The sequence below is a fragment of the Amaranthus tricolor genome, chromosome 10 (assembly GCF_026212465.1).
Source record: "Amaranthus tricolor cultivar Red isolate AtriRed21 chromosome 10, ASM2621246v1, whole genome shotgun sequence".
NCBI lineage: Eukaryota > Viridiplantae > Streptophyta > Magnoliopsida > Caryophyllales > Amaranthaceae > Amaranthus > Amaranthus tricolor.
Genome location: NC_080056.1, coordinates 5,215,056 through 5,230,199, shown reverse-complemented (window position 1 = coordinate 5,230,199; position 15,144 = coordinate 5,215,056). Strand labels below are relative to the sequence as shown.

The window sequence follows — 15,144 nt, the reverse complement described above, 5'->3', positions numbered from 1 at the left end:
TATAATTGATTGTGTGCATGGCAATAATTTATTATCCTAAATTGATTTAAAGTTAAATTAAGTATTTAATATATATTTTTATATTATGTTTCAAAAAAATATTCTATACATTAGTACGAAATTATTTATAAAAAATATATTGATTTAAATTATCATCTTAATCATAAATATTAATAAAAAAGCTGAAAAATAGCAAATGACAACTTCTTAGAGCCTTGTAATCATTTTAAGATTATTAATAATCACTTTAAGACTATAAAAAATGGTGCATTGAAACTGTAAAGGATCATTTTTAATATTATAAGTGATGACTCTAAAACTGTAAAAAATGAATAATTAAAAATCGTAAGTAATATAACTTGTAATTTGTAAATAATCACTTATGTTATTTGAAAATTTGTTTTGAGTTACGAAATTTGCGTTGTCCATTAAGTCTATATTCTACTTCAGCCAAGTTTCATACTTCCAAAAAGAATTTTGTAATGCGCCCAAATTCTATTACCAACATTTTGTAGTGTCTATAAGCCCAATGGAGGTTAGTGAATCAACCCAAGTGTATTACCAATGAGACAGTGTCTCATATGGCCAATTGAAATAGCAAATTAGCCTACATTCTCTCCCAAATTTTTGTATGAGACGTCTCATTGTGAGATGTACCTTATATTTAGATTAAATAGTCCAACAATAAAAACTTCTACCTTATGTATTTCTTGTTTTGAGGTCGTCTCACGATTAGACGGTAACCTGTTCAATGAAGCTCTTTTAAACAACTCTAGTAGTTGTTTTAATAATCAAAGTGTTATTTTTAACATTTAAAAAGACGTGTTAACATTCAATAACTAAGTGTGAATAAAAACGATCATGTGATGTTTTATTTAAATAAGTTGGACTATTTAGTCCAATTTAAATTGTCTCGATACCGTCTTGAATGAGAATTTGAGCCAATACAATGTATTTTTTAGCTTTATTTCGTTTGTATTTTAAATTTTTTATTGTTATTAAAAGCCAAAGGAAAAAAATTCAAAAATCAAAGAACATCAAGAGAACCGGTCTCATTGTGTACACACACGCATGCACGCGCACAAACGCACACATACACACATATATATAATCGAACTTGTTTAGCGATATGCAAACTCGCTGCTTGCAACACTAATTTCTTTATGATAAGCCATAATTTGCCGAAATTGTAATAGACATAGAGAATTTATGTGACCAATCCAACTTAATAACTTGAATATGTTATTATTTGCTCAAATCTACTTAAAACGAAAAGCAAATTAGTCACAATTATAGTGTCTTTCGAATAGGTATATCAAATCGTTATCAGTGTTAAGTCTCAAGTAAAACTCTTCTATGATGCGTCCATGATTAACTGTACTGATGAATGCAAAAAAAAAAAACATTCATTTCTATATATAATCTTTAAAAAAAAATACAAATTTATGAAAAATATATAAAATTAAATTCATTGATTTATGAGATTCAACTCCAACTTAAATCGATTAAAATTTTTAAATTGAGTCGAATTAAAATTAATTCAAATTGAATTGTTATTTTTACCCAACAGGTCAACACCGATCCTAATATGATTTGTTGATTATAGTATTATATATTATCTTTCTAGTAAAGGTAACACATGCTGGTTGTAAAATATTATTGACGCCGTAATGAAACGGACGTATGATAATATAGTCAACAAAGATGGAATTCCTATTGCCGTTTTCGGCACAATGCAGTATGCAAAGGCAAACAGTTACTCAATTTGATCCTATTTTCTTTTCAAAAAACTTGACAAGATCGTCGCTAGTTAAGATAAAGTGTGAGCCAACTCATTTTACGTGCATGTAACAATATTTTAATTTTCTGAGCATCTAAAATTGATACCTTTAAGGTCAAAATTGATATATTTTAAGATCAAAATTGAAAAATGCCCAAAAAATGAAAAAAATGCCCAAACTGTTACACGTGCGAATTGGGCTGATCCAAAATTTACGGTCTCATTATGAGGCCATCTTGTCTAAGACTAACTTTTTTTAGCATCACTTTTTATTTTTAATTAATTAGACTAATGATAGAAACTTTTAGTTTATAAGTTTTTTACTTTATAGTCGTCCCCATCATAAGACGGTCTGATAGAGGACGGATTGTTATTTTTATTTGTCCTCTTTATTTTACATTTATTTTGACAATAGTTTCACTTTTCTTATTACTCTTTTTTCCAATTTAACGGCACATTTTCATTATTTAATTTACTCGTTTTTGTCTTATTTTATATTTAGTTTTTCTATTAATTTTCATCTAAAAAGAACGTGATGCTAATTGAAAAAAAAAAAGTATTTTTCTAAATATAATGTGAATAGAGAAAAATAAGGTAACAAATACAAAATCAAAAACCATTCATTTGGTCAAACATAATCTTTTTGAAATAATGGAAAATTAAATTAATAAAATAGGAGAGTTTAATTTATGACAATTTCCCAATGGCAACAATGATATTTATTACCATAATAATCCTTCCCTAAGGTAGCCAAGTTCTGTGTGCCTTTATCCGTGTCACACAATTTCAGCGGTCTCATGGTTGACTCGCAACAATTAATGAATTTAATAATTAATAAAATTAATAAAGGAAAATAACCCATGCTTTGGAATTTTTTTTCCCATGATAATATAATGCCACAATAAACTAGCATTTAAAAAGCACCGTCCTGATATTTATAATTATACAAACTTCAAACTTGTATATAATCGTTATATAAAAAAAATCCGTTGACTTAACAGATAAAATATTCACTATAAATAAATAAATAAAAATATTTATTAGTGGTGATTTAAATTTCACTATTTAATAATGTCTTATATAATAGTAATAAGTTGTTTATCTAGTAGATAGATAATATAGCTAAATTTAATTGTTACCTTATTCAAAGAAAATTATTAACAACTCATTTAATTAATTTTATATTAATTTTCATTTTAGGTTATTTTACATATATTTTGACTAATTTCCTTCTTTGAAAATAAATTCCACCCAATCTTCATTATTTCTTTTTTAATCTTAACTATATATTTTTTAATTTAATATCAATAAGACAAAGGAAATACATTTAACCTAAAATATGTGTCTTTTTGGTTAACATCATTACTTTACATTAAGCCTATTAAACATTCTTAATTTTAAACAAAGAAAACATGTTATTTTTTCGGTATAATACAAAGCAAAATATATGACCATCTATAGTCCCTCTACCCATTGCTATATCTATGGCCTTATGGGTATAACTATGGCATCCTTACCGGTTTTCAATATATATTTAGGTTGTGTTTGAGGAATATTTTATTTGAAATTGTTACTTTATTTATAAAATTATAAATAAATTTGAGAATGATAATGTTTATAAACTCATTCTGGTAAAATTAATTTAATTTCAAATTTGAAAGTTTTTAATTTGTTATATACTAAATTCAAGTCAATTATAGATTTTAAATAAAATCGTCGTTCCTAAATAATATCATTATGTAAAGTAAAATTAATGAAATTCATTAGTTATTGTAATTACTTTATCTGTTTCATTATACTCGTTACAATTTATTTTGTTACGCAATCCAATGTTTAATTTTGATAATTTACATCTTAAACTATGCTTGACTAAAAATTAAAAAAATTTAAAATTATTAAATTGTGTGATTAGATGACTCAAATAAGATTTCATTTGACTATATTTTTTTTTACACATTAGCTGCAATATATACAATAAGCTTCAAAGATAAACGGTACCACTGAGTCAAATATTTAAGTATTTTAAAACGGAGAAAGTATATTATTTTTATAAATGTAAAATGATGAAAAATTTTGTGATTTTGTTTGTTACATTATGTTACAAATAACTAAACTAACGTGGATGTTATTGTAATAAATGTTAAATTATGGCTTTATCCGGTATTACTTTTTATAAAACATTTAGTAATTTATTTTTTTTATTTTTGTATGATATGGTCTCACTAATCAAATAACCTAATTAATACAATTAAAATTTATACGAGCTTATTTTAAGTTTGTCAACAATGTATTATCAAAATAAATTTTTTTAGGAAATATTGTCTATAATAGTCTCACCTATAGCTCCTCCGTAGTCAATAATTCCTACCATTGATTATTTATAAATTATTCAACATTTGTATATTATTTCTTGACAGCAATCTTTTTTACATTTTAACCGGCTATTATAGGTATCTATCAGCCATTACACTAATTTCTTCTTTGGTCTTATCCTACTCTTTTTGGTGGTAGGTATCTATAACAGCCACTTAAAATGTGAAAAGAGGTATAATAAATAATTTACAAAGGTTGTATTATGTAGAAATAATCAATATTAAAAATTATTAACAACATATGGATAATAGGTGAAATTATTCCAAAAAGATTTTTTTATATAAAAAAGAAAAAGAGATGGAGAAAAATACAAATACGACACAAACTGAGGATTGAGGAACTGGAAAGCCGCCTAAATAGACAAAGAGGATAAATAAAAGTCCAGGTCAAGAAAACCACGTGTCTAAATCCTAAACAGTGGGAACACACCCTAATTATACACCTTTTCACACTTGATACCTTTTCGAACAGTATTCTAATTTCTATTCCTAATTCGTTTCATTTCATTTGGATTGGATTAACCTCATTTATTTCTCTCTCCTATTTAAACCCAAATCCGAACTTAGACCCGTATCCGAGTCCAATCACAATCACTATCAGTCCACCTTATAGTTTACTATTATAAATACACCTTCAGTTAAGATTCTCTATTCACCTTCACAACTCATTACTCACACAAAACAGAAGAGACAAATCTAATTCAAGAGAGAGAAAATAGAATGCCTGCCGGAGGATTTTCCGCGCCGGCGAATGCCGCCGGAGTTATTTTCGAAGCCAAGATTACGCCGATCGTCATTATTTCTTGTATAATGGCTGCCACCGGCGGTCTAATGTTTGGTTATGACGTCGGTATTTCAGGTAATTTTATATTTTTCTTTTATTTTTAATTTAAATTTAGAGGTTAAATAAATGGAAAAATGGATGTTGATTTATTTAATCAATCTCAATTTATTTGATTAAGGTTATGATATTGTTGGTGACTTTAATTTTTGAATTAAAAAAATTAATTTAAAAAATAGAAGTTTTATTCATTTGTGATTTTATTTTTTTATGCTGTTTCAGTTTTGCTTTTAAATTTATAAGGGATGTTACGGTTGAAATCTTGACAGAAACTGAAGAGTTGATTGTTTTTTCCTTTTGTGCATTTATTTGTAAATGTGAATATCATGTTTCCTTTTTTAACGTATCTTTTTTGCATTATAATACTCCCTCCTATTCAGCTGAACTGTCCCATTTGACTTTTTACACTTGTCGAGGCAACATTTTAACTCTTAATATCTCAAATTATGCTTAATTAAAAATTATAAAAAGTTGATATTAATAATCCTTGTATTGAGACAAATCAAACAAGATCCCGTATGACTATGTTTTAACTTATAGATTAAGAGTAAAATACAAATTAAGAGTGATAAGTGAATAGTGCTAAAAAAAAAGGGACAATTCAGCTGAATAGGAGGTAGTATCAGATAAGATGTTTTTCTTTATTTTTAATCTTCACTAATTTTAAATATTTAATATTAGGATTATTTTAGACTAATAATTTTCATTTCTTACAAAATTGAAGTAAAATTTTAGAGTTGCTCATCAAAGATTAATATAGTATAAACATTGAAAAACAATTTTTTTTGTGTAATAATCTGTAAACTTGTGATAAAAAGTAGATTTTCCGCATAGTTGGGGACAACCACCAATAGTACGACGAAATATTTATATTTACAGATACGCCCTTGAGTTATTACGTTCAGGAAGGTCACTATTTTTATTTTCTGATAAGATGTCAGGGGCAGGGCCAGAAGTACTTGTGTTAAACAATGGATGGGTCCATGCGGAACATGCCGTCAGATTTCTTTTTTTTTTTTCCAAAAAAAAAACAATAGCATAAATTTTATTAAAACACTTTTTCTTTTCTCCAAATAAATTTTATTAATGTATTTGTTAAATCATTTATATTTGTAGATATATGTAGCTAAATTAAATTAGAATATACTTTCTCCGTGTCTTAAAAAAGTTTTCATTTGACATTTTTGGTGTTTTATTTGTTATTCCCATGAAAAATTTTTCTATTCAGATCATAAATTTTGAACAAAATAACATTTTCATCATCATTTAATATTTTAATAATGTTTATGTCTCTACATATCTTCTATTAACATTATTTTAACAATTTTATATTCATTATGATCTCCGTATGTCTCCTACTAATTTTATAAAAATGTTTTTTTATATAGTTGTAATACATATATTTTTTTCACCAGCTTTTTTTTTAATGTTTTTGATCTCTATTTTTCCTAGGTTAAATTTATTATTCAATAAAATAATATATCTAATATCTAAAATATTTCATTTTTTTAAATTTTGATGAACATTTTTTATTGGAACTTTATTGAGGAAAGGAGAGAGAATAAAATAATTTTCAAGTACATGGTAATTTGTGTTTAGTGTTGTTAAATTTGATTACCATTAAATAACTCTTGGTAGTAGCAAAGAGTGTAAAATAAAAATGTTGTATGCAACTTGTATTTGGTCACCTACTCCGGATTAGTCAAATATATTTTAAAAATATGTTGATATGTTTGTTTCATTATTTTGAAATTGGACTCTACATAAAAAGTGTATATTATAGAAGTACTTTTATCAATAAACTCAAAATAGTTTTTTTAGTCCACTTTTTAAGCATACTTGCGTAATTCTATTGCCTATGGCTAACATAAACAGAGTATTTACAAAGACGTGCAATAGTTTTCAACATAATACATTATCAATTTAGTACTCCTAAATTTCAACTATTTCTATATTATTGGATGTTCACATGATTTGGTTGGAACAAATGTGATTAAAGTAAAAAAGAATATTTTATTCTTATGTGAATATTTCTTAAAAGAAAAAATTGAGATTCTTTTAGGAAATTATAGTGCAAAATTAAACTCATTATTTATTTATTGTTTTTTAACTTTTTCATTTTTTATTTGTAAGTCAAACAATTAGGAATAACTAATAGCTAAATTTTTTTTTTTAACAAATATATCTAATAAGTCATTTTATTTTTAAATAAACAATTATTATATTTATTTTTTCACATATTAAGCAAATATTTATTTATTATTGATAATTTTATTATTTTTAAAAATAAAATTTATTTGTAATGAAAATTGATATTAATTTCTTTTGTTTTGATGAAAAATCCATGAAGCAAGATTAAGTGAAAAAGGAATAATATAAATAAAATGAGAAAAAGAGAATTTTCTTCAATCCTAGAGAGAAATACCAACAAAGAGAAAATTGTATATTATGATTGATCTCAAGTCTAACGTCACATAATTGACTAATCTCCATGTAGAACGCAAATTGTAAAAAACGAATAATGGTCAATTTGAGATAATTGTATGTTATAGCAATTTTGAGCATGCAAATTGTGAATTTAAAAGCCAAATTATGTTACACCATATAAATAGAAGTAATATTGCTTGTTGAGATGTAATTCCTTAATATAGCATTAAAAGGGTGTTTTTTGATTAATTAAATTAATTAAGGAAATAATAATAAACAATTAAATGTTATAAAAATGCAGGAGGAGTGACATCAATGAACCCATTTTTGAAGAAGTTTTTCCCAGTGGTGTACCGAAAAAAGAATTCACCGGATGCGAATCAAAGTAACTATTGTGAATATGACAACCAAGGGCTACAATTGTTCACATCATCATTATACCTTGCTGCTTTAGTTGCAACATTTTTTGCATCTTATACAACAAGACAATTAGGAAGGAGACTCACTATGCTCATTGCTGGTTTCTTCTTTATTGCTGGTGTTGTTCTTAATGCTGCTGCTCAAGATCTTGCTATGCTTATTGTTGGTAGGATTTTGCTTGGTTGTGGTGTTGGTTTTGCCAATCAGGTACTTTTTTTTTAAAATTTTAATTTTTATGGACGTTATTAGTAATTTATTCATTAGGTTGAATTGTAGATAAAATTATATACGTATTTCATACTATCTCTTTGATTATGCTACTAACAGGAAACGTTTAGTATATTAATTAGTTGAAGAAGAATAAAACAAAATACCAAGTTAATTTGGTTGAGCAGTCTAACCATTTAATACTAATATTTGGTAATTTAGTTGGTTAAAATTAATTGGTGATAACATCAAACTGCTTCACATGTTCAATAAGTTGATAAAATCAATTATATAAGCTATAAGCTATCAATTGTTTGTCAACATCTCCCAAAGACCGTGTGAGTTTGTGAAGAATGCGATTAGAAGCGAATGTAAAAACCGTAGGTATGACAAAAGCTAACCTGAACTGTTAACCCGATTTTAACCTAATTGGAAATAAATGGGTTTGGGTTGAGGCTTTTGACTCAATTAATTAAATGGTCGATCTGATCTAATTTGTTTATAAATGAATTAGGTTTAGCTCAAACTTTAAAACATAAAACAAATTTGTATAACTTATTTAATTAAGCTAGTTAGTTTTGAGTCAAATCAATAAGTATAACCTAAATTTAATTTATTTAATAGTTTCTTATTTTTCATAGTACATTCAAAATAAACATCTAACAAACAATTATAGATTAAAATTAAGGCCTAAAAAATTATGTTATCAATGTTAAAAACTTTAAAATAAAAATAAAAATAAAAAACTATAAACGCGTTAAGTGGGTCGAAATTAGTCGACTTGATCAGTTGAAGGTCAGGTCATGTACTCATGATTGTGATTTTTAACCCAATTAACTAAACATGTTGGTATAGAACTATGGGTTATGTAGTTCCTAACCTATTTATATATAACCTAAATCTAAATCCTACCCAACTTGATATGTTTAATAAGCCTCATATCACAATTAAAAATAAAAATGCGCCACAATCAAATACACAATAATTAAAAGTATATCAAAATATACAAAATAGCCTTTCAAAAAAAAAAATTTTACAAAATAGAGAAAGTGCTTGTTTGTCCCCCTAGAATTGCCTTGTTTTAATTTTTGATCACAGTCCGTATTTTTTTATCAATTGATATTGATATATTTAAAATATGTTTCGGTCTAATTATTTGAAAACGGGTCTTAAAAGCATATTTTGATTTGACCATCACAGTAATGACTAATGAGTATCTCACAATTATAAATATAAGAATAAGGGACGTGTGATTCAAAATGATTTCAATCCATTTAGCAGATCAAGTCTTGATCATTGATGATGAAATTGACTTGATAGCTCTGAACTTGAATCACTAAGCAATTAGTACTACTAGTCCCACTTTTTTATTTCTTCCCACTTTTAATCGAGAATAAGTTTTCATTGATATTTTTTTTAAACGTGTCATTTAGTTTTTATGCTATTTATTATTTACTTTTAATTTGTATCTTATAAGTTAAAATATGGTCAGATAAGATTTTATTTGATTCATCCTACCTTAAAGTTTATTAATATCTAGTTTTTATAATTTTAATTATGCACATTTAGAAATATTAAGGATAATGTTAGTCTGTTGGCAAACATGCCCAAACCAACTGAAACATTTGAAAAGAAACGGAGGGTTTAGAAATATTTTTATTAAAGATTAATATAGTAAAAAAAAGGATTAAAAAGATATGACAATCTTTGATAGAGGTGTTTAAAATAGATCTGTTAATTTGTTATCAATCTAACCTTGTAACTGAACTCGACTTAATCCGACTTCAAAATAAGTTTAAAATTATGTAAAAATCAATGTGGACCCTTGACCCCATTTTAAACTAACTCGAAACATGTGACTCGAAATTGATCCGATGACCTGAATGAAAACCCTCTAATCTTAAATACTTCTTTCGTTCTATATTAGTTGCAACATTAAGCAAATGATACTATTCATTAATCACTTTTAATTTGTGATTAATTTTTAATCTATAAGTTAAAACATAGTCAAATGAAATTTATTTAATTCGTTTCATTGCAAAGATTATGAAATTAAATTTCTATAATTTTTTATTATACATAATTAGAGATATTAGGAATTGAATTAATACATTAAATTGCATGAAAAAGCAAATATTACAACTAAATTAGAACATAAAATTAAAAACTGTAAATGGAGTAATATAAATAATACGGTGAGTTGTCCAAAAAAACAAAAAGAATGGACCCACGTAATTAAATAATGATAAAGGTAAAAACATGATGGATTTGAAGAAATGAAATACTCAAGGGTTGTTACTTGTTTACTAATTTGGTCCCCAATAAACTTGTCGTTGTTGCACATTTGACCAACATGATTAAGCATGAGTCGTATATATAAAAATCCCAAAATCTCAACCGTTACCCATTGTCCTTTTCATGACTTTTATTTTTCACATTTAAAAATAAAATTTTTATACTTCATCATAATATATGTTTTTATGAATTAACTTATAATTTGTACTTATAACTAAAAGTAATTAAAATTTTTACAATCGACATGTATGTCTTAAAAGTATTAAAAAAATGTTTAATAGATGATATTTTGTTAGCATGTTAAAGTCAATGAAAAAGTATGACTTATCTTTTTTTATAGTTTTTAAATTTGTTAACTCACTTTTCTTTATACATGATATATTAAACATTATCTTTATATAAGGTGGACCTTACTTTCATACTGATGCACATTAAAAAAAGTTGAGTTCAAAGTTAGGTTTTATAGTATTTTTTCTGATGAATGAAAAAAATTTTATTTACCAAAAAAAACTAACTAAAAACCAATAACAATTTATCAAAAAAAAAAAATATTTTTAACTACAACTAGACGTGAAATTGAATATAATACTCCAAGTCTCCAAGTAAAGTTGGAGTATGACATAGGAATAGACCTAGAAGTATCTTGTATGAGTACGTACATGTGATAGTGCGATCAGCTGATGTACATACACTTTTTTAATGAATAGAGAATAAATATAAATAAATCTCTTTTTAGATATTGCTGATTTTAAGCAGTATAAAATAATAATAATAATAATAATAATAATAATAATATAATGTGACTTGGCTTTATTCAGTTAGTCCTTAAAGGGTCCCACCCAGTTCATCCAATTTCTTAGATGCTTATGATATGCGTTTCCATTCCACTTTACTTTATGGGAACCTTGTGGACCTAAAATCTTTAATTATTTGCTTACGTTTTCACTTTTTAGAATAAGACCACCTTTTTTTTCCCTTTATTTCTGAATTTTTATTCACAATACTTCCGTGTTTTTTAACTTTCTTTTCACTCCCTTATCCTATTTCTAATTAATAAAATTTATATTAATATTTTAATATTAAACTAAAATATATTAGGAGTGGGCGATTATTTGTGCCAAAAAAAGGTACACTTGCACAAAATAAGAAAGAAAGAGTATGTAATTATAATACATATTGCAGAAATCATTCAAGCAAATACTTTAAGTAGATAATTACATATTATTTGACAACTATATGTTGATTTAGTGATTAAGGTCTTTTAATGTTGTGACAAAGATTTTATATTCTCCGATCTCCACCTATAAAAATGACTTATTCTGTGCAGTAGATATGTAACATATTCGGTGTTCCACTTAAACTAAGATTAATTCATTTTGAGTTATTTCATTATCATTGTTTATCCAGTGTATCATGCTATTTTGAGTCATTTAAACAATGATATTCAAAATCATAATGATTTTTAATTATTATTTATTATTCTGTCCTTTCGAATTTACATTATTGTATATTAAAATATATAAATATTTTTTAATCATATGGTACTTCTAGTAGTATGAAAATGAAAAGGTCTTAGTAAATAACTGTTATTTGTAAGGTTAACAAATTACCCTTATGAGGTAGGATTTGATAGGATGAGAGTTTTGTTATTTCAATTTATTTTTTTTTATTTTGTTTATTTTATTACTATAATTTTTGTTTTTTTTGTAATGATTTACATATCACAGTTATTAATTAGAAATTTTTAATATTAAAATAATTAAAAATGTAGTGTATTGATTGATGGATAATGTAAAACAGGCAGTTCCGGTGTTTCTATCAGAGATAGCACCCACCCAAATAAGAGGAGGCCTTAATATTTTATTTCAACTCAACGTCACAATCGGCATTCTTTTCGCCAGCTTGGTCAATTATGGCACCGATAAGTATGTTCTTTTTTCACTTTCCGTCCTCATTTCAACCTTCTTTTTTTCTTTTTAATTAAGTACTTTTATTTATCGATTGAGTATTCTTGAAGTGAAGAAAATGGGTAATATACCCCCTACAACCAATGACTTATATTATTTTTATTTTATATAATATTAAATTGATATTAATAATTCGATATTTTATTTATGTGTTGTATATAATTTTATCTTTAAATTTTTTTTAATACTATAACATTTTGCGTTGGATCGATTTCGATTCTTGAGTATATGTTTATATATATTGAGTTGTTGACAATTAAAATTTTTTTTTATACATAAGTAAGCTTGAATCGTACTCAATTTTAATTAATCAGTTCTATTTTGATAAGATTTAATTGTTAATCATATAGAATTACTTCTATATCATTAGGGCTTGATTGTTGTATTATAATAGAGATATTATTGTGGGAGATATTATAACGTGGTCCCTCTAGTTTTAGTCAATAAGAAAAGTATGGGAGCTTAGATGTTATGAGATAAGTGGTTGGTTTAATTTAAATAACAGAACTTTCAAACTAATTTAGACGTTGAAATGGTGAGATGATTAAGCAATTAAGGATTTGAGGTGTTGGGTACATCATTTTTCTTTGATTCCCTTTTTTTATTTACCTTGAGTTTGCAAACTTACTATATTGTACTTTTGTGTGTTATACAATACTACCTCTGTCCCATACTCTTTTTAAATTCTTACTAGTGACCCAAAATGTTCTCATAACTCTATGGTATGTTTAATAAATGACTGTCGATTGGAGTTGTTAGCTGGTTTGACCGGTCAAAAGTATTAACTTCTAGCTGATAAATCAAATACCTTAATTTAGATTTAGATTTAGAAGCTAACTTTTTGTTGGACTAAAAAGCATTTATCAAACACTTTTATTGGTTGTTTAATCAACAACAAAAAAAACCCAAAAATCAACTAAAACTCAATAAAAAAGTCATGTTCCAAATAAACCCGTAACCTCTACATTAAAAAATTAAACCTGATTTAATAAAAAGCACTCATGATTTGTTAGTACAAGTACAATAAATTAGTAGAATTATAGTGGCTTGCCCTAACAATGAGTCTAATGAATGTGTATGTCTAATGTAGGATGAAAGGAGAAAATGGATGGAGGGTGTCATTAGCAATAGCAGGAGTTCCAGCTGTTATGCTGACCCTAGGAGCTCTTCTAGTTACAGACACCCCAAACAGCCTGATCGAAAGAGGGCGATTAGACGAAGGCAAAGCAGTCCTTAGAAAAATCAGGGGCACTGATAACATAGAACCCGAGTTCTTAGAACTAGTCGAAGCTAGTCGTATGGCTAAACAAGTCCAACACCCTTTCCGAAATCTCCTTAAGCGAAGAAATCGACCTCAACTTGTTATCGCGATTGCATTACAAGTCTTCCAGCAATTTACAGGTATAAATGCAATCATGTTTTATGCACCAGTCTTGTTCAACACCTTAGGATTTGGAAGCAATGCATCCCTTTACTCTGCTGTCATCACTGGTGCTGTTAATGTTCTGTCGACTGTTGTCTCGATTTACTCTGTCGACAAAGTTGGAAGACGTCTCCTTCTCCTTGAGGCCGGAGTTCAAATGTTCTTCTCTCAGGTATGGACGAACCCACAAGGGGAGCTAATTGGGGCAGAACTAGGGGTGTTTAATGGAGCGGATTAGGTCTGGGCCGGGCTCAAGTAATATGGACCAGATTGGATTTGAACCCTTTAAACAGAATATGGGCTTCAAATGGGCTGGGCCCAAAAGCCTGTTTTTGGCCCGATTCATTTAGGCCCAGCCCTTATAAAGTCCTTCTAAAAATGGGCTGGATGCGGGCTCAAAATGGGCGCCGACTATTAAACACCCCTAGACAGTAGGCACAACCATAATCCTTGAGGCCGATTCTCCTAACTTTTATTTTCTGGCTTTGCTGTGTAGGTGATCATAGCCATAATCCTCGGACTCAAGCTCAAGGATCATTCCAACCACCTATCCCATGGATATGCCATCTTTGTTGTTATAATGGTGTGTACCTTTGTTGCTTCTTTCGCCTGGTCATGGGGCCCTCTCGGATGGCTAATACCTTCGGAAACCTTCCCCTTGGAAACACGGTCAGCAGGGCAGAGTGTGACAGTCTGTGTTAACATGCTCTTCACATTTGTTATCGGACAGGCTTTCTTGTCTATGCTTTGCAAGTTCAAGTATGGAATTTTCCTATTCTTTTCGGGTTGGGTCTTAATTATGTCTCTTTTCGTGGTTTTCTTGCTTCCCGAGACAAAGAATATCCCGATTGAGGAGATGACCGAGAGGGTTTGGAAGAAGCATTGGTTTTGGAAGCGATATATGGATGATGAAGATGGCTATATGGATGGTATTGAGGTTAATGGTATCAAAGATGCTAAAAAGAACAAGCAATTTAGTAATGGGTCTGTTCCTGCACCTTAATTTTGGTGAAGTGTAGATGGATGATAAGAAATCATATCATTGTTTAGTAGTAATTTCTTATTTTCTTTTACAGTATCTTTAAATTAAATGCAAAGGGTAAATAGGCTAGTATTGATAATTTGGGTACATGACTAGCAAAAATAGTGCCCATACTGATACTATATTTTATGTTGTAGGATTTTATTACAATGAATGAACAGGTTCCATAGTTCTGGAATTCTTTTGGAAAGGAGTAAAAAAGAGAAAATAATACTGATGCTTTTGGACATTATTAACATTATTATGTTGAATGAAACCTTTATAAGAAACTTGTATCTTAATGGTTCACAATTTTTAGGGGAAAGTAAAAGGTAGGGGAGGGAAAAAAAGTTGATGTATTTTATTTTAAATTATTTCAATATTGAAATAT

General features: G+C 27.5%; 1 protein-coding gene across 1 annotated transcript; it reads left to right on the top strand.

Moving 5' to 3' along the window:
- The first annotated feature begins 4,630 nt into the window (after positions 1-4,630).
- On the top strand, positions 4,631-14,954 carry LOC130825156 (sugar transport protein 13-like). The gene is made up of 5 exons (XM_057690226.1): positions 4,631-5,011; positions 7,722-8,047; positions 12,143-12,267; positions 13,400-13,904; positions 14,229-14,954. The coding sequence occupies exons 1-5, from the start codon at positions 4,873-4,875 to the stop codon at positions 14,733-14,735; spliced, it is 1,602 nt and encodes a 533-aa protein (XP_057546209.1). The 5' UTR covers positions 4,631-4,872; the 3' UTR covers positions 14,736-14,954.
- The last annotated feature ends 190 nt before the right edge of the window (positions 14,955-15,144 follow it).

Bases quoted from the DNA above. Each gene is read 5' to 3' on its own strand.
- LOC130825156 (XM_057690226.1), top strand. From the start codon at position 4,873: ATGCCTGCCGGAGGATTTTCCGCGCCGGCGAATGCCGCCGGAGTTATT. The intron at 5,012-7,721 runs GTAATTTTATAT...ATAAAAATGCAG, and splicing joins TTATGACGTCGGTATTTCAG to GAGGAGTGACATCAATGAAC. The intron at 13,905-14,228 runs GTATGGACGAAC...TTTGCTGTGTAG, and splicing joins TTCAAATGTTCTTCTCTCAG to GTGATCATAGCCATAATCCT.